At 32.9% G+C, this 19,862-nt stretch overlaps 2 protein-coding genes across 2 annotated transcripts in view; one reads left to right on the top strand and one right to left on the bottom strand.

The window, feature by feature from the left end:
• The window catches only part of LOC133204378 (protein FAM149B1-like), a 19,799-nt gene extending 98 nt beyond the window's left edge, over positions 1–19,701 (bottom strand). Inside the window, exons 1-17 of the mRNA XM_061340094.1 lie at positions 18,526–19,701; positions 16,400–16,504; positions 15,460–15,610; positions 11,668–11,807; positions 10,306–10,446; positions 6,967–7,134; positions 6,583–6,715; positions 6,205–6,256; positions 6,015–6,115; positions 5,820–5,923; positions 5,464–5,626; positions 5,344–5,367; positions 3,892–4,056; positions 3,524–3,640; positions 2,986–3,079; positions 2,730–2,855; positions 1–1,283 (exon numbers count right to left, since the gene is read on the bottom strand). The exon at positions 1–1,283 is cut by the window's left edge and continues 98 nt beyond it. Of these exons, the coding sequence (XP_061196078.1) occupies positions 1,216–1,283; positions 2,730–2,855; positions 2,986–3,079; positions 3,524–3,640; positions 3,892–4,056; positions 5,344–5,367; positions 5,464–5,626; positions 5,820–5,923; positions 6,015–6,115; positions 6,205–6,256; positions 6,583–6,715; positions 6,967–7,134; positions 10,306–10,446; positions 11,668–11,807; positions 15,460–15,610; positions 16,400–16,504; positions 18,526–18,713 (2,040 nt within the window). The 5' untranslated portion in view covers positions 18,714–19,701 and the 3' untranslated portion in view covers positions 1–1,215. The remainder of the gene's footprint in view (positions 1,284–2,729; positions 2,856–2,985; positions 3,080–3,523; positions 3,641–3,891; positions 4,057–5,343; positions 5,368–5,463; positions 5,627–5,819; positions 5,924–6,014; positions 6,116–6,204; positions 6,257–6,582; positions 6,716–6,966; positions 7,135–10,305; positions 10,447–11,667; positions 11,808–15,459; positions 15,611–16,399; positions 16,505–18,525) is intronic.
• Positions 1–19,862, top strand: part of LOC133204393 (polycystin-2-like) — a 271,638-nt gene that overhangs the window by 61,779 nt on the left and 189,997 nt on the right. The gene's annotated exons all lie outside the window — the stretch shown is intronic.

Raw genomic sequence — 19,862 nt, forward strand, 5'->3', positions numbered from 1 at the left:
TTATACATCAGAAGCCTGCACAGACTAAAAAAAAATATTTTCTATATCATAACTGCCAATGCACACAATTCTGTGTACAATCCACATATGATTGCATAACTATTTACAGAAACCCTGAGATTACGTTTACAATGTTTATGGCGTGTTTCCATGGCAGCATGTATCAACAGTGTATGAAGGTAACAGTTTTACAAAGACACCATGACAACAAAACTGTCTCTGAGGAAACAACAAAAAAATGCTACAAAATCATTGTAGAGACTTTATATAGAAACTCCACTAAATCTGGACGCTGGGATGAAGATTATGCCTGATCTTTGAAAGTGACACATTCAATAAAGATGAATATCATGCAGTTAAATATTGTGCCTATCCTTTTCAATTTTGGCCAAAAAAAAAAAAATCAAAACAAAACCCAGCTATATAAATCATAACCTGAATATACATAGAATATAAATGCCATTTTATCACAGTGATGAGGCATGCCTAATGTATTAACATGTAAACGGCAACACAAGTCTGTCTGAGTAAAAATATTTCCAATAAAAAAAATGATGATTTTTTTTTAATGGGAATGGACGTGTTCAAATTAATAAAATCACAGAAAATTTGACTTTCAGATCTGTAACACAGGGGATGCTTTGAACTTAAAACTGGAGGTAGAGACTTATTGTCACCAAGTTCTAGATCAAACCCTTAGCTGCCTGATTCAATATCTAAAAGCAATGCACAGGGAGTGGTCTACATACACAGTTATTCTAAAGGGTCAGTCACAAACAGTTATATATATGTATATATATCACAGTAAACATTAAACGATGGAGATCATGTGGAGGACATGAATGAGTTAGTTCCCTTTCCAAGCAATTCCTTGTGGCTTTTTGATGCTTGATATTATCTGGGTATGAGATTCTGCACCATATTTGATTACAAGACACACTATTGTCACAATCCAACAAATCATAACAAGACTACAAGAAATGTGAATTGCCAATACTACAACTCTTCTCATGTTCATTCCTGAATGTCTCCTGGGCTCCCAGGGAATGCTGGCTTTCCTTGGAATTCACTCATTGTGGCAGAATAAACAGTTCTCCCGTGGGAGGGGAGTGTGAACCCAGATCTGGCAGGACAGATCTACTGAGAGGGAGGACATTTGTCTCCACTGTCTGGTTTAGATTTGGCACTTGTTAGGGCAGGGATATAGTCTTGTGGCTAAGATCTCACCATAGAACTATGCCGATATCGTCTGTATGGATTGTGATGACTGGGAGGAGAGGGGGCTACAATGGATAAAAACAAAAATGTATACAACATAGATCATTTCAGTACCAAATACATGTATAATTCTTGTCACCGATATATGTTTATACAATCATCTGAAAGAATAAGCTTTATTACAATGACTTTTAGAAAGATAAAAATTCATAAATTTATTTCCTATTATTGTTTAAGGGGTAACTGTTATTTCCAAGTGAAGGAGAGAGCTAGGACTTTAAGAATAATTTTTTTTTTAAAAATCACACAGGAATGACAGAGGAGAACCAGAATCAAGGTGAAGGAGAAATACATTGATACACCATCTTAAACTTCTACAAATATGTATCACACTTCTAGGCACATCTAATTATTACAGGTAAAATTTCACAATTCTTTTTAACACAAACATTTTAAATAACATGATATATAGGAAATTTTTAACTTAAAAATGAAATTCAAATAAGTTCAGTCACACAATTAATGGTGCATCAAACTGCAAATAAGAAATGTTAATGGAATAAAAAAAGAAGAAATTCTTGTCAAGTAAACAAGAAGTAAACATTTGGGTAACTCCCACGAGTGAGGGGCGGGGCTTTACCTCAGCTATCTGGGAATTTTGGTGATAAAAGATGCTTTGGACCTGTTGTAACAGAACAATCCACTAGTTTATTGTTAACTAAATCAGACTCTTATTGCATTAACAATTTCTTAAAAATCTGACTATTTTTGAGTTCTATGTGAAATCAAGAAACTGTGAAACACATTTTAACTCCAAAAACTGACAACTCTGGAAAGTCAAAAAAGCAAAGCTGAAAAGTTCATGCAATGTAACATTAGAATATAATAGTGATATATTTTTTGTGATATCTCTGCACTCGGTGTGGTGACAGTGAATAGGCTACCTCAGACCCCCCAGGCAGTGTCTATGCCCTTATCGGGTGGTGCTGAAAAATGAAATCAAAATAGAACAAGGTTTAATCACTTGAACTCTTTACTAATACTTTCATAAATACAAAGTACTAGGTGACAGAGATTAGAGGTTTCTAATTGTGATTCTAGACCTTCACCTCTCTGTACAACTAAAGTGCACTTGACTATAAAAGTCAACTAACTGTTAATAAGCTTGTTAAACTAATATTGCTTAAAAGCAAATATTATTTATTAATGGATCTTCAATTGTAAACATATTCTCTATATTTCAAACAACATGCATTTTCATGTCTCAGTGACAACACAACTTGCAGCCATCATGCCTAGTTCTACATGCTACTATTCAATGTGTTGTTCATCCTACTTGGAAGTTTGTCAAACTGTAAACTGTGTGCAGCATTTTTTCAGTTTTGTTTATAATGTTGCTGAAAATGACTACCAGTATATACTATCAATGACAGATTTTCTACTCTAAGACATTATTTAGAACAGTAAAAAATAACAAACATCCCCATCACCGATACTGTTAGAAGACTTACTCCACTGATTGTGGTAGTCTAGATTGACCTCTGCATCCTCCATTATGTCTGGGGGATAGTTGGTCAGGTGACCTATTTCTGAAGAAGGTTGTAGTCCACTACCCGTTATTCCCAACATGGATGCACCTTTAAAATAATTTTGTAAAACTTATTAGGATCAGTAAATATATTAAAGAAAGAAAAATTTCCTACTCGAAGAATAATCTCAATCATCTTTCTGTGCTTTTTTACATGGAGCAGTGTGGAATTTGATTACCTATCATTTGGGTGCTCCTCTGGGGGACAGGATTGAACCCTCCAAATGGAGTGGAGGCTCTCCGTGAGGTGTTTCCTCCCAAAGGTGTATCAGACTGCAAGACACATAAGTTATATAAGTGTAATGTATTTCATCAACAAGGCCAAAACAGGAAAATTGTCCACTTGATATTTATACTTTATAACCATCTACATATAAATGGCACTCTTCAAGGATTCATCAGGCCTTTGTTTTAAACCAAGTGAAAGCAGAAAATTCATGATAAAAATATTGACTGAACTCACATACTGTGTCAAAGAAGACAGATATATAGCAAGATTAAATAAGCAGAGTAAGCTACAATGTCAATATATTTTTCTATAAAACATAAATACTGAAAGTTATTCAATATTAAGTTTCCCATTTTAATAAGAAGCCTAGAAATAAAGCAAAGACTAATTTTGATGATAGTTGACATAGCTGGACTGATTTTGATGAGAACTGATACATTGATTTTGACAAGACTGACGGGAGATAGGACTTTGTTTCCCTGACTTACCCGCATGGCATGGGTTGTACTTGGTCGGGTATCAGACGGCATTGGGTACCTATCTCTAAAGCTTCGGATATCCTTATCTACAGCACTACTTGCACGATTTGCACTATACACTTTTTTCTAAAAGCAGACAAAAACGTGGTTTATTTAAAAAAAAAAAAAGAGTACAGATGCGGTAAAAAAAAAAAAATCCATTCACCATGATGTCTTGTATATATAAAACATACATAAATAAACAAAGTCTATAATAAAGTATGTAATCTACTCAACAGTAAAGATAAATAAACATTTATAAAACATACATCAGAGCAAAACATCTAAAGAGCATGGACAGAAGAATAAGATTTTCTGAAATCTTTGTGATCCAGTACCTGTGTTCTGCTCTGACTAGGACTGGCAACTACATCCTGTTCAGAGCCTAGTGGGGGCAGGGTCCCATTTCTTTGGTGATGGGTGGGTGGGGAGGAGAGACGTTCACTTTGTGGGGTAAGACGAGTTACTTTGAGTGCACCACTTGGTCCAGGTTTTTCATCCTCCTGAAAATGTAGCTTATTTATACTTTTCCTGTTTTTTCTTCATGTAACATTGACAACATGAGAAATTTGACTTCTAGGTGATGACTTATGAATATTGTTCCCAACACTTTTAACCTCAAATGCTTTTGACATATTTTATGTTATCTGCATGCTTAATATTCATGCACCTGTGAAACTGTCCGACACATGTTGATTATAATTAAGGTATCCGACCCATATTAGGATCTAATTTTCTAACCTTAAATATCCATCAAACATAAAATGCTCTGATATTAATTCAAAACATCTTAAAGAAGGAAATGATTTACCAAGGGAAATTTTTCAAAAATATAATTACCTAAGCAGTAATTAATCAAGGAAGATTGCCTTGAGGTCTATGGGGGCAAGCAAATTTTTAAAAATAGAAAATTAAATATTAAGAATATCAATAAATGCTGTGTTGGAAAGATGTATTTAATCATTAGGAATAGAAAATGATTGAAACCTAATTTTTTAGAATTGATTTTTTGTTGATTAAAAAGCAAAGGGGAATACCTTTTCAAGGACAGGACAATATCATAAATTGACACATTCTGCTCTTATACACTGATACTAAAACAAAAAATTATGCCTAAATACATGTATAATGAGTGTTCAGCCCATATACATGTATCTGTTAAGCATTCAATTTCACTGAATATGAAGCTATTATGGGTCGGATACCTTAACAATAATTCCATTCTACTGCTAATATTACTCCACCATTAAATTGGAATTCAAATTTTTTCTCCCTTATTTTTATGAAAATATTATTATGTATTTCACAGACATTTAAATAAGTGAAGTCTGAAAAAGTAAAGTAGGAATTCTTAGCTGAGTTAACTATGTATTACAAATGTATTCATTTTGGAAACTTATCTGTCTAGCTTCTAACTAGATAGTACATTTACACTATGCTGACAAGTCTACAAATACACATCTAGATCATTTTACAATGTGGTTAAAAAGATGACAGAAAATTGAGAAATGGAGCACATACCCAACAAAAAATGACAAATGGACTCATAGATTAACATTATACATATGGTTTAAGATTATGTTAAAGTTTCAGCTGTTAGAATTCCCATTTCCTTTAGCTCTATTGACCTATGTCAAGTAGAAATAAGTAGCTGTAACATGATTCACAAATATTCTATAACTAAAGAAAATTGGTATATGGCATGATTTTGTATATTATTGCTTGCCATGTCCATAAATAACCCTCCAACCACAGAAATATAGGGAATAAAAAGACAATAGAAAACTCACTCTGTGTTTTGTCTCTCTGATAAGCTAAACAAATAAAACATATCTTAAGTACTGGTAAACAAAATATGGCATCCATAAAACAAACTGAAAAAAAAATACTATTGTCATCCGAACTCTTACCACATTGGGAGTTCTGGACCTGTCTATAGGGGCAAGTCTGACAAGACCACTGCGTGTCCCTCTCTGCTGGGTCAATTTGACACTGTAAGGACGATTGGGGGTCTTCAGAGAAGGGTTAGCACTAGAGGCAGGACGGGCTGTGTTGATAATTGGGTCAGAGTCGCTACAAAAGACAATGTAAATAAATAAGTTCAAAAATGTTATAATTTCTAACACACAGATCTACATGCAGAGTTTTATGTTCAGCTTCTGATTTCATCAGAAAGTAAATAAACAGATCCTATGAACTTGAAAAATATTAATTAATCACTTCATAGTCATATATTGTTGCCATTTTCTTTGTAAATACTGCTTACTGGAGGGACGTAGTTTCCCGACTCTGTAGTTTCTTTGTAGATATGTGAAGAACATTCTCTAATCGAGGCCCAGTCACTCCTATTGTAGTATTGGACCTCTGAATCTGCACAAAACAAGCAATAGGTATTTATATTACAAACCACAAAAGTCTGTGTACAACTGATTAGCTGAAGCTTCAGCTTAATATCTAGTACCTTGTTGTTAAGGAAGCTGAAGGACGTTTCCCGGGAGGGGGGTAAAAGGTGATCGGGACGGATCTGCTCTAATATTGGAATTCGAATAGGCTTACTCTCATCTGCAGAACAAAAGACAAATAAATTATAGCATAAAAAACAGAAGTAATACTATTTATATCACATCCATCACTGTAAATATCTTACTTACCAAGGACCATAGCTGTGTATTTTCTTGTAAGTGGCTGCATCCATGAAACAATCTGAAGAAGAATACATTTTTGTTGAAAGCAACTGACAAAGTAATATAATTCAAACTGACCTCCAATAAGGACAGTACTAAACAAAACATGTTACTGAAAAGATACAGTAATAGTTATGTCCAGGATGATCATGGGCTCTGCAAAGTGGAACATCCCCTCGCTACAGAACACAATGATTCTTATATGAATTACTACTTGCATAAATTCTGATATGCACAAACTCACTCCCTCACCAACACACACAAGCACATTACTATATCCCCTCCAACTTTCGTTGTGAGGGGGAAAGGCATACTGGTATTTCTGAACTGACATTTTTATCCTACCTCCTGCCATATATTGTCAAATGCAGAGCTGATCACACTGTCTTTGATACTGGCATTGGGGGTTATCGGAGGGTAGCCTACCCTTCTTCTCCTGGGGGTTAACTGTTTCTTGTCATTTGAACTGTCCTCATATCTACAACATCATATTGGTTTTTGTACTCTTTAAGTTAAATAAGATACATGACCTTAACTACTGTAGATTCCATTAGATATGCGAGGAATAAATTATCGCGTAATTTCGCAAGAAACACCACTCGTGAAATAAAATTACTCGCTTTTATTTTTATGGTGCTAAAATCCATGTAAAATCTTTTGATTAACTGTCCACTCGTGAAAAATAAGGAATTTACAGTATAACGTGACATCTAAACACAAAAGACTTACAGATCTCTATATTCAATTGCTATGATTTCTTCATACTCTCCCTCCTGCTCAAAGATTTCCTCCTCTAGATGAGTGAACTCAGTAATAGGAGCATCCACCCCATGTCTGTTTGAGCGAGCCTCAACAGGTGGCTTCCTAACTCGAACACTTTTCCCTGATAATGATAATCTACAGAAGAAACAAGGCAACATTTACTGATGCATTTCTTTGAAGGCTTCTCAACTTTAGCATTGGGTACCTGACTAAACACTTTTAAAAACTTTTGATGTGTGGGTCTCAGTGCTAGTGTCAGTTTTCATAGTTTATCACTAAAATATGTTAATATTGAGCAAGTTTGATTTAAAATGGCATTACTGTTTTAGAAAAAGATTTTCCTGAAAATTTTACAATTAGAGGTACTCAAAGACATGCATTGAGAGTAGGGCTGTATCAACATATTGATACGTATTGATATTCAAGAATATATCGTATCGAAAAAATGACTTCCAATACATATCGGTCAAGTAGTTTTTCATATAAGACCGAGGAACATTAACTGGCAAAATTGGAAATATGCAGCTTACGTCATTTTCATCGTTACAGTCAAAACATTTAATGATAGACAATGAAATGGGCGGGTACAATTCGACACGGACATCTGCGAAAACATTGGATTGAAACTGCAATTCGAAATTCATTTTCAATCCACCTCAGCTATGCTAGAACGCACGGTGTTACTGATTGACACAGAAGACAAATAATTTGAAATATATATAAATCAGAATTTTTCGATCCCATGTTTTTAAGAAATATAAAGGGACAAATATTTGATTTCTGTTTGGTATGTGTGTGTTGGGTGGTTGGGGGGTTGGAGGGGGGGGGGCTGAACGATCTTGGAAATGAATAAGAACGTTTTATTTTAGTTTGGACAACCCCTCCCTGTTTTTGTCTGTCAAACATTTTTCAGAGAAGAAAAAAAAATAAATAATAAAGCTCTTGTCATCCTAGAAATTAATATATTCTTCATGTGAAGGCATGATCTGACTCGACAATTTTTGACAGCCCCCCCCCCCCCTTCTAGAATCAAATGGCCGTCCCCTGAAAAAATAATCTCTGTATTCTAGGACTTTGACATGTCCTTAAAATTATAGGCTTAAAAACTCATATAAATATGAATTTCAAACAATATGTATTTGGGAATTGAATTTATTTGTCTTTTGAATCATACATTCACACTTAAGGTTTGAAAACAGCTCAGATGGATTGAAATTGAATTTCAAATTTTTTTCAGTGAAGAAGAAAATAAATAATGTTTTTTGTCATCCTACAAATTTTTAATATATTCTTTCATGTGAGACATAACCATAAATAGTCTGATTCGACAAAATTTGCCAGCCCCCCCCCCCCCCCCAACTTCTAGAATCAAATGGTCTTCCCCTAAAAGAATATACATGTAACTATATCTTCTATAACTTTTGTTTGTCCTCAAAATAGAAAATTGTTATACATTAATTTCAAACTATACGTATTTGGGAACTGAAATTATTTGTCGTTTCGATCATACATTATAACTTTGCGAAAAATAGTTCAAGTGGATTGAAAATGAATTTCGAATTGCAATTTCAATCCAATGTTTTTGCAGACGTCCGTGTCAAATTGTACCCGCCCATTTCATTGTATATCATCAAGTGTTTGACTGCGACATATGGAAATGACGTAAGTTGCATATTTCCAATTTTGCCAGTTAATGTTCCACGGTCTTAATTCTGTGAAAAAGTTGGAAATTTCAATCACCAAAGTTTGTATTTTTAAACTGTTTTCAATTAAAATTGATCAAAAATGATATAATCATTAAGGAGGTAGGGCATCTTAGATAATTATTACAAAATACGTAGACACCTTTATTTAACATGTTGATTTTACAGTCACTAAAAGTTTGAATTTCAAGTGTAATTTGTAATGACAGTGAGATGAGAACTTTGAAATGAGTTGTAAAACAATCAGTTTTTATAAAATTCATGCATAAAATGATTAATAAGACTTCTTTGATAGACTTGTTAAAGAATTCCAATATATCGCATTTTAAAATATAGTATCGTATCGAAAATTTTTTGCTCAATACACAGCCCTAATTGAGAGTATAAGCTCGTTTAGATCTTTGGTCCAGGTGAGCTTAAGAAAGAAATGAGTTTTTCAGACTTCACTTGTTACTCATCAATATTGAGTTTCCAGGCACAGACCTAAATAATTTCTCTGCTTAAGGACACACACCAGAAGATGAGAAAAATAATCATTTGTGCATGTATGCACAATGTACACAGAAGAGATAGCAGAGTGACTCAGCATTACAGACTAATGATTCTCCCCAGGGTACAAAGGACATCAAATATTGGTTATCTGACTGCACCGCATAATTCCTACAAGTTGTTAAATGTATCAACCTAATTCAGACAGGCTTATCAAAATTATGCAGAATGATTGCTATGGAAACTAATAAACAGGAACAATAAATATTTAAAGTTTAATTTTCTCCATCCTTGTAAAGTTATCCAGTTGATCATATCTACCTCGGGTAATGCAATATGACTAGAGAAAACTCTATGGTGTAGCAAGTTTGAATTAGAAATGATCTAATCATTGGAAGCTTAATTATTGATAGGAACTTTACCTCATTATCATGGGTACATTAATTGGAACCAAAATATGAAATTTACTGTGACATTTAAGATTTATTCATACATGACCACTAAATAACAGAGATACAATTTCATTTTTTTCAATCAATAATGAAAAAATCAATAGATTGAAGGTTCCCATGGATACTTTTATAGATTTAAAACCACACTGTCTCCTGTATAAATTTACCATCTAGCTGTTTTTTTTTTTTTGGGGGGGGGGGGGGGGGGGGGGATTTGGGCTTATTTCGGCAATATGTAAAGATTAATTTACCAAAATAAAAATCATCGAATTTGTTTTTTTTAATTTCATATACACTTGATTTTTCCATGTTTATGTATAATCAAGAAAGTACTGGGCAATTTTCTATATGTCTGAGATGTGAATGCAGTATGTTGGTGAATATGCATGCATAACACATTTGTATATACTTGTAAATATTTGATGTAAACTTTGTTACCTTTTAGGGTTTAAGAACATATTTAACAAATGCACCCAATATATAAACGGAATAAAATTCACCAAAATATTTTCCACCAACCTGAAATCCTTCAAATTTGTGATCTGCCAAAAATAGCTATTGATCAGCATAGATAGTGAAGTTTTAATCCTGATATATTACTAGATATTGACAGTGGATATGAACTAATATACTGTGTATCTGGACAGTGGATATTAACTGACCCCTGAATATCTTGAGTATCTGCAATCTCAGTCTCTGTAACATCCACCAATCCAAGATTTCCTGTCATAGGTCGTGACCCCTCTCGTTCAATCAGCTGAAATCCCTGGTCCTTTGGACTCATTAGCTGATTTCCCAGTATTCTGTGGAATATAAAATAAGATGTATGCATTAAATTCTGGCTTTATATTGATATAAATTAATGTATTAAACAGTAAAATCCACACAAATATAATCTGACAAAACAACTATAGGACAGGGAAGAAAGAATGAAGACTTGACAAAGACTTCATTCTTAACCATTGGTTTATCTTTGCAAATCTTTTGGGACATTCTAAGGGTGTAGGTGGGCCAAAAGAAGGAAAATATCCTACAATATTTAATAAAATATATGCCCTGGATAGAGAGTAGATAAGCCAAGGAGAAAAGATGAGGAGTGACCTAGACCTTTGATCCTAAACTTGGCTCAAGGTCATTGTAAATCCCTTACCCTAGGACACATCTTTGGGTGAAATTTAAATCAGAGGGCCAAGAAGGGAGAATATACATGTATACTCTGAATAAAGTTGTTATACTAAGATATTTTTTTTTCACTTTGATCTCTGAGTTAGAAGTATGGTTCCATTTTCCAGCACACTTATTACCCACGGACCTTTTTTAAGTGAAGTTTGAAACAGATTGGGAATAAAAAAAATGAAAAAAAAATTACTCCAAACAAGGAATTTACTCAGTACCTGAATGACTCTGAGGTTTGAGTAAGAATCTCAGAAAGTAAGAGGATATGTTCCAGGCCTGATATCAGACTAATAGACAGACATACAAACCAACTGATTACTACAGGGCACCCAAAGAGCAGAGCCCTACTAACATCTAATCAAATGAAGGGATTTCTACAAGCTTATTCAACACATAATCTACAGAACAAAATGATGCATTAAAATTTCACATACATGTATTTAGTATGCTTGAGCTAGCAATGTTTTTATTGATAAAACATTACAAGGGTACTTGCTTTTAGCATATTTTAGCCAAAAGAAACCCTGAAAATTTAGAACAGTAATGGGGGAAAGCTTTCAAACTAAATTTCATTTCTAATGTGCAAATACTGAACAGGATAAATCTCTATATGCTCAGCAGTACGCTATTCAAATGTGATCATATTTCCTATCAAAATTACAAAATTGAGACATGTTGCAGCTTATTTTCAAATGTGGTCTTCAAATATCAAATTCTCAAAAATTGATTATGAATGTTTGTCCATGATAACCTGATCAAATTTCTTGTTACGCACCATAATCTAACAAAGGACAAGACTGAGTGATATATAACCCTCTTTTGAGAACTACAGGGACATGTTTACACACCTGAGATGTGGAAACTGGGTCCCCCATTCCTGGCACTCCTTGTGAATATAAGGCGGGGCACCTCGACTCTGCTCAAACAACACAGAATCTATCTCCTCAAACAAATGTTGTACTGTCTTTGCAGCCTGTTTGTCAAATTCCTGCAAATAAACATATCAGTGTAAAATAATTTCAATATATATTCCTTTTTTGTGAAAAGGAAGTTTTGAGACCTGTTATTTATAAAAGGCTTTCTACATATTTATAACTATATGTAAATTTTGAACCCATAAAGTGACCTTATTTCTGTCCTGAAGGCTATATATGGCTAGATGAGATCTGAATCTACATTTCACAAGGAAACATAATCAATTTGAAAATAATTATGTAAAATCATTTAAAAATTTTGATAAAAAATTCTTTCTTTTCTATATATTATTATTGTGAGACTTTGACCCTCTATAGTTGTCCTTTAATGGTGCATAGATAGTTATGATTTCAAGGGGGGGGGGGGGGAATCAACATATCAATGGTGTGAAATTTTACTTTTCTAATTTTTTTTCTTAACAAAGCAGGTATACATTATTTACAAGTAAGGTGAATAGATTTGTATTGAAATAAAGAGAAAAAAATTATTTGAACTCTGTTATACATAATAGCAGTCTGAAGAACTTCCTCATGGATATTAAGTGAAAGATATTAGTCGTCCATATTAGGAGACTCTGATATCAGGAAATCAGATATGCAGTTCCTGGGAATTTCTTATATGCTAGATTGTCTGTACTTTTCTTACAACTAATTAACTTAAGATGTTCAGAAAATTATATGTTTTAAAAACATTATTTGTTAAATGTTCAAATGTGAAACCTCAGTGTGGTTTCTAGCTTGATTGTTCTGTAATTCTTCAATGTATTTGTTAAGCTTAGGTATGTGAATTATGGGTGCTTGTAAATTTGAAGTTATGTAAATACTATGTCACCTAACAAAGTCATTTTAAAGAGAACTTGCAGGCCAAATAAGCATTGAATACAATTTCAGGTAAATAAAAAACACCTTGAAAACGGATGAACTGATTTGAATTTTTTAACATTTTGTAAACAATATTATGCCGAAACTAATAGAAAATTTGTTATTAATTTGCCATAAATTGCTGATTATATTGATTTATGCAAGAGGAGTAATAAAGTTTGTCCAGGATAAATCAACACAGATCCCAGGTATCCGAGAGTTGTCAACCACTTCTAACCCAGGGATACTACCTGGTATAAAGCACATTGATTAGAGGATAGGAAAGTTATGATCACGCCGTCAGTTATTGGTAGAACACTTAGAATGTGAAATAGAAAGCACGGAGAGTGTGATAATCTACTTAGTCTAGAACCAGAATACCCTGGCCCTAAAGCTGTAGCGTACTTCTATATGTCACAATGATGAACGACCTCTCTCTCCACTAAGATGTTATTACTAAAAATCTCAATTTCTGCCAAGGAAGCTGTTAACTAAGTTGAAATTTGTGCTGTCTGTTGCATAATTTTCAAGGAGCTGTTTTCATTTGTGTAAGCTGGGGATCTTTAAAAGGCTTGACAAACTTCACAAAAGCTTTTACATCTTGCAACATTAATTTTCATAAAAGGACTGCCACTGACTTTTTTTATTGGTCTCATTTTCCTATCTGTTATGGGGAATCTAACAAACTCATCCAGGCTTTACTTTCTGTTTATCAATCTATCAGAGGAGTCCCATCCATTTACACAGAAATCCTACCGTCATCCTTAACCTTATACAATCACAATCAAGTGAGACGTTCTATGGACTATAAACTAGAACCATCTCCACTCTGTGTCTCAAGAGTTCACACAAAATGATCTTTTCAAGAACTAATACCACTTTATGTAAAGTGCATTTTTATCTTAACAATTTATAATTACTCTGAATTTAATGTTAAAAACAAAGTAATTTGCATTAAAAGAAATTGGCTGTAAGTTTTGCCAGGTAACAGTTTCAAGGTGGTAAGAAGAAGGACACCATTCTCTAAATGTTACAAGTTCAAAGATTTAATTGCTGTATATATCAAAATAATTTGTATCTTCAAAAGAGCAAAAATTTGATTAAAATCTCTATAATCTTAGGCTTGAAGACAAAAACAATATACTGTTACAGACTGTGTGCCTGCTTGGACCTGAGTATGTGCCCAATTACTCTTAGAAAACAATACAAACTAAGATTCAATTCAATTTATTATTCAAGGAATCAGGGAAACTCTGTGTGATGTTTGAGACATATTAAAAAAAGATATTATCATAAGCTTGCCATTTCTCATGTCACTAATGATATTTCATAAAAAGTTTATACAGGTACTAGAAAGGTCACTCTCAAGCAGATATCACTATTTTCCAAAATTTCTATTTCTAGTTTCAGTAAAGTTCCCCTAAAATGTGGGGACCACCCATATAAAAAAAAGTTTGGGTTTAGTTGATGATGAATGTTTGAATTTTAATGTACAAATTTTATGAAAATATATTCCTAGCCATAAAGTCAATAAAAAAAAAAATCAACAATGCCAAAGAAGGTATGACTATAAATCTAAGATAAACTATTCCTTGATGTTGCTTGAAAACCAAAACATAAGTGTGGTGAATATCTGAAGATTTCAGGCATCTGATTCTACTTGAATCTTGATTAAGAGAACAATTTATAACAAATATTTAATGTTTGTTGACACTGCTGCTGGCTCAAGTAAACTTATATCACTTATCAAATGGCCAGGTAGTCTCTGTTTAAACAGGTCCACAAGATATCTGCTAGTTAAATATTAATTTCTAACACAGCTTCCATAATATTTTTTCATCACCATGGAGATATCAATCTGTCAAATGATGTCATCTTTCTAACCAAGAGGACTGAGTGATTCCAGATGTGGCACAGTTGCCATCACAATATGAGATGATAATCAAAATCCATTGTCCTATTAACATCCCTGCATCTCAGTAAAGGATGAAATTAATAACATCAAAACTCAAAGCTTTGTATCAAACCTCTATTCATCACAAAATCTCTCCCTCTCTCTTTTTTTTTTAAAAACAATTTTATGCATTTTTTGTTTAAATAATTCAAGTAAATGGTCTTAAAAATGAGTATAGGGCTTTTCATTTTTTTTTCTTTAGCTATAATCAAAAGTTTTGTTTTTTTTTAATTGTTTTTTTTAAAACTTGTTTGCTCTTATCAAAGGCAACACATCAAAGATTTAATGTTAATCAAATTATCTTAATGTGACATTTGCACCCATTACTTTTCTGAATTATTTTCCAAGATAATGAATCATTTCTGCACAAAGTATCTGTTTTTTTTTTATTATTGATATCTGACAGGAAAATAATTCACATCAACATTACTTAGAAGTGTTTAAGGTCACAAATTGAAAATCTTTGGGACATTTTTTTTTAAATAGGTCTTTATATCACAAAATGTATCCACACATCTCCCTACTCAACCTAACAACATAATAGTTCTACAAAGAAGAAAACATTTGATTAATTTTTTTAAATTCCTCAAAGTATGTGTCTTAAAAAAACTAATCCTACCATAAAATTACAGACTGAACTGAAAAAAAAAATATGCTGGTAACATACAAATATTATTTAAAGCTCCAATAATAAAGTAAAAAAAGTGTTTGATTTATTTCTGACGGATTCCAAATTGCTAGATACATGTCATTTAAATTCCAAATTGAAGCCTTCTCCGTATAAGCACACAAAGACTAGTGGGGTCATTTCTTAACCGATTCAGACCAAACTTGTTGGGACTGTGACTTACATCCCAGGAGTATCCGGTGGATGTGGAGCCTGTACTGCTCCTCTCCGTGGTGTTTCCCGTCCCCCATTCCCCCACTTTGGCAGGATGGGCACTCTGGGCCTCTGTTAGTGTAGGAGTAGATCGACCACTACTAGACGGGGTTCCATGATAACTGTAATGAAACAAGAATTCAATTATTTGGATTTTTTCTTCACTTTTGATCAAATTGAAAACATTGTATCATTAGTCCTGTTAAAAAAATATCACCTGAATTTATAGTTTGGTTAGATACTACATGTATAACCTTTGAATAAGCGCACAGTATTGAAAATATCATGAAAAATTAATATCCATAAAAATTTATCATAATAACAAACAAATTTGGTAAAGTTTCTTGAAACAAATCATTGTCTTATAATCACAAAACTATTTAACTAGGAGAATCTCTTTCGTCAGGCCTATTCCAAATATTGGAAAGTATACATTCATAAGATTTGATTTTTTGACCTTGGAAATCTTGGAAATCAATTTTCCACTTGCTAAAAAGATAAAATTCAACAAAGATGAAAAACTGCTATTCAAAAATAAATAAATAAATGTCAATAATAATAAGTATAAAAATAAAAGAATTGAAAAAATTGAAGAAATTCAACTTGTCAAAAGTTTGCTATTGAGACCTTGACATTTTACCTCATGACCAAAGACAGGTCCTTTTCTTATCTCACGGAGCATAGTATCATCCACAAACTACATTTCATAATGTAAATGCCTACATAGATGGTTAGGTCCAAATTATTTGTTCAAAGATTTCACTAAGTAGGGACAAGAAAATTATTTATACTACCAATTCAACCAGTTCTTTGTGTTATAAACAAAACATGACAAGGCCTTAAGAGCTAAATAGTGTTTTGGAGCAAATGTTTCTTTTCTCCTAACTACATTAATAAGAGGTTTGGCTTGCCTTGTTAGGGCTTCTGTGACTGTATCCAGGAACTCTGGAGGGATTGGTTGCTGAGTCTCGATGGTAGAATATGGTTCATTGAGGGATCCCTGAGGAATGCCTCGTCTGAAAATAAACAATAACACCTTTATACAGCCATACCTGTGAAATAAATTCCAGTCAAGATGCTTTATCCAACAGTCAACAAATACATCTTTTGACTGTTTACTTTTATATGCCAAAGCATGTGTTCATTAATGTTTTAAGGCTAACATCAACTTTGATTTATTAGGATAATATTGTGAAATGTACAAGGGAACAGTCTATCTCTGTGTACCAAAATGACTGGAACAAACACTCTTGTATTACTGACCCCATTTTTCTTCTTCTCAAAATTAGACTAACACTTTTATGACAGCATCTTTCTTTATCAATTCTTTATTAAGATTCATATTCACTGTACAACTGTGCACAGCTGTTCTGTATGAATCTGAACAATCTTTTGTCAATTAATCCAACCAAATTGGAAATATTGAAGCATAAATTGCAAAGAGCAGATTGATACTCATGTGACTGTATATGCTTAAGACCATATAAGTTATTACTTTATCATACCAATTAACAGGATGACAATTTTTTCATCCCTTTTACAATATCCATCTCCAGATTATCAATTTACTAATGATGTACTACTGGGTAAACATCTCAGCAAGTCTACATATTATCACCTTACTGTTTTATGATTCTTGTCAACAAACTTTGCAATGCATGACAAGCTTTGACAAGCACACATACAAATTTTAATATAATTATTTATCAAATAGTTTTAGATCATGAGGTAGGCAATGGTCAATCAAATTAAGTTGCCTTCCCAATACCCATGGTATCTTTGACTCAAGGGGGCACCTTGACTTCCATAATAGAAATCAATCATGATTATAAGTTATAAGCAAGCACAAAGGCTTTGGCAACATGTCCATTTTCTGTCCAAACATTCTTCCCAGGCTGACCACTTTTATGTCCCTACCTTTAATAAAACTTTGCACTAATTCTTGTATTTGACTTAATTCTTTTGGTCAATAACGACCCTATCTTATCTACGTACGCAATGTTTAAGTGTAAACCAACAATGTCCAGTGCAAACTTACTCCAAAACAACTGTATTGAAATGGAACAAGCTCTATTGATCTAACTTAATCAGCCTACAGGTTATTTCAGATTTAATGCTAAATTTGATTCTAAAGACCTTATTCATTCTGATATTCATATCTCTCTCCGTGTTGAGAAATCTTTTCTACAAAGATTTGTTGAATCCCTAGAACTTTACCTTAACATTATAGTCATGTATCTTTATTAGTCCCTTGTTCAATTTCAAGTACTTCAATGACAAGCTATAAACTTTTACAATTGCTTCAGGTAAATTTGGTCAGCATAAAATTCACCATATACATTTACATCAAATAGAAAATGACAAATCTATTCCTAAAACCAGGCTCTACCCCTCTCTGAACTGCGAGACTTCATTTCGCCAGAACAATACATGTATCAACATTTTGTTATGCTTTTTTTCTTTAAATTTCTTTAATAAAAATTAGAAATTCAGACAATTACTTATATTCCAATGCTGGAATCAGGAAAAGATGGCAGATACCATAGATTCATTATGATAATCAAAAAGTAACATTTAATTTAAAAAAAGAAAGAAAAAAAGAAAATTAAACATTTACAAATATAAAAACATTCATTATCACATATATACATATATTCATAACATTTTAACTTCAAGAATAAGACTTCTGTAACCTTTTTTTTAAATGTATTAAACCCTAAGGAAATTTTTTAAGTTTATTCAAAATACAAACATGTGTGCACATTTTTTTTTATATAGCTATCACACTTTTAAAATATAAAATAAATTGTAAAAAAATATTTCAAAATGAAATGATTTTTGCTTGTTTTTTTTTTTTCTTTTTTAATCAAGATTGAAAATATATGGAGGGAAATTCAGTTACAAAATCTTAATATAGATTTTTACCTGGAATTTTTTTTTTTTAAAAACTACGAAAATCACAGTTTTAAATGGCAATTCAATATCAAAAAAAAAAAAAATTCACAAATGAAACAAGAGAGCATGGAGACTAGTTTACCTTTTGTGAATTTTTGCACTGACACATACAATAGAGCGTGAGAGACCGTAGGATCGTCTGTAAGGTAATTTGATGGTTCTTTGTCCTACCCCACCCCTGCTAACAGACTTAACATCCAAGCTCAACTTCCAGTATTTAGGGTTTGGATGGGACATATGAACATGCCTTAACATCACATCTGTACCCATTCCTAAAGCTGTCACTGCAACTTCAATACAAATCCACCAAGGCCCATCTTACTAATTCACAACAAGATCAAGCCATGCTACTTCACTCACAGAATCCAACTTATTTTCTGAAAATTTCCTAAAATTTCTGCTAGATAATTGAAAGTTACTCCTTTAGTCTCTATGAGGAAAGAAGCACTGGACAGAACACTTTATAAATATCACCTTATTTCTGTTAACACATCCAATTACATGTTTATATTTAAACAAAGGTGAGTGCAGATATGTTGCCACTGATCGGTGAGTCAATTATCAGGTATGATAAACTATTTCCAGTTTTCTGTTTACACGTACATTCCTGAAACAAAGGTATTAAGCCATCCAAAATAAAATGGCACATCATTTCTTATGTGATATTCATATTGTCAAATGAAGCGTGGCCAACTTCAATATTGAAAGTGCCTACACTGGCAGTCAATTTAACTTTCTATTGACTGTCCAATGAAAACTATCACAAACAAACAATGACGACTTGAAAGACCAAGCTTTACTATCTCGGAGTTATACGGGCATTTACATGTAGCAAATGCTGTCATCAACGAACAACTCGACAAACCACTTGCTGACAATCGCGGAACTCCCTACATCAATTGGAATGGAAGCTAATATTCCTCTGAAAGCTTCAAGCCATGATAACACTATCTTGGTTGGTAAGGAGAAGTTTGTGATAAGATGGATTGGGAGTTATTAGCATTATCTGCACTGACATTTTCACAAATATCACCTATTGATGCAAAGAACAAATCTATTATCAGAAATTAAATGCCATGCATTTATAGGAAGTTTGTATGGCCGAATCACAAATCTTGTCAAGTTAATGGCTTCTTAGCATCTTTTCTTTTATATGTCTGAAAATGAAACTGAATACAAATCTGAGCAAATGAAAAGCTAGGTTTTCTGGAGATTAGAAGTGATGTATTGGCACATGGAAAAGAATTTAATAAAGCTGCTATATTGATGACAATTTATTCAGTTTCTCCTCAGCTCAATACATGACACTAGGCATTTAATGAATAAATCAAGCTTAATTATTTTATTACTGTCATCCTTTTCTAAAATATCACAAAGGGATTTTCAGAAGCAAAATATGTTTACGGCGATCAAAGGTTA

Source organism: Saccostrea echinata, unplaced genomic scaffold, assembly GCF_033153115.1.
Source record: "Saccostrea echinata isolate AGI-Se365-2 ecotype Australia unplaced genomic scaffold, CSIRO_AGI_Sech_v1 ptg000053l, whole genome shotgun sequence".
Taxonomy (NCBI): domain Eukaryota; kingdom Metazoa; phylum Mollusca; class Bivalvia; order Ostreida; family Ostreidae; genus Saccostrea; species Saccostrea echinata.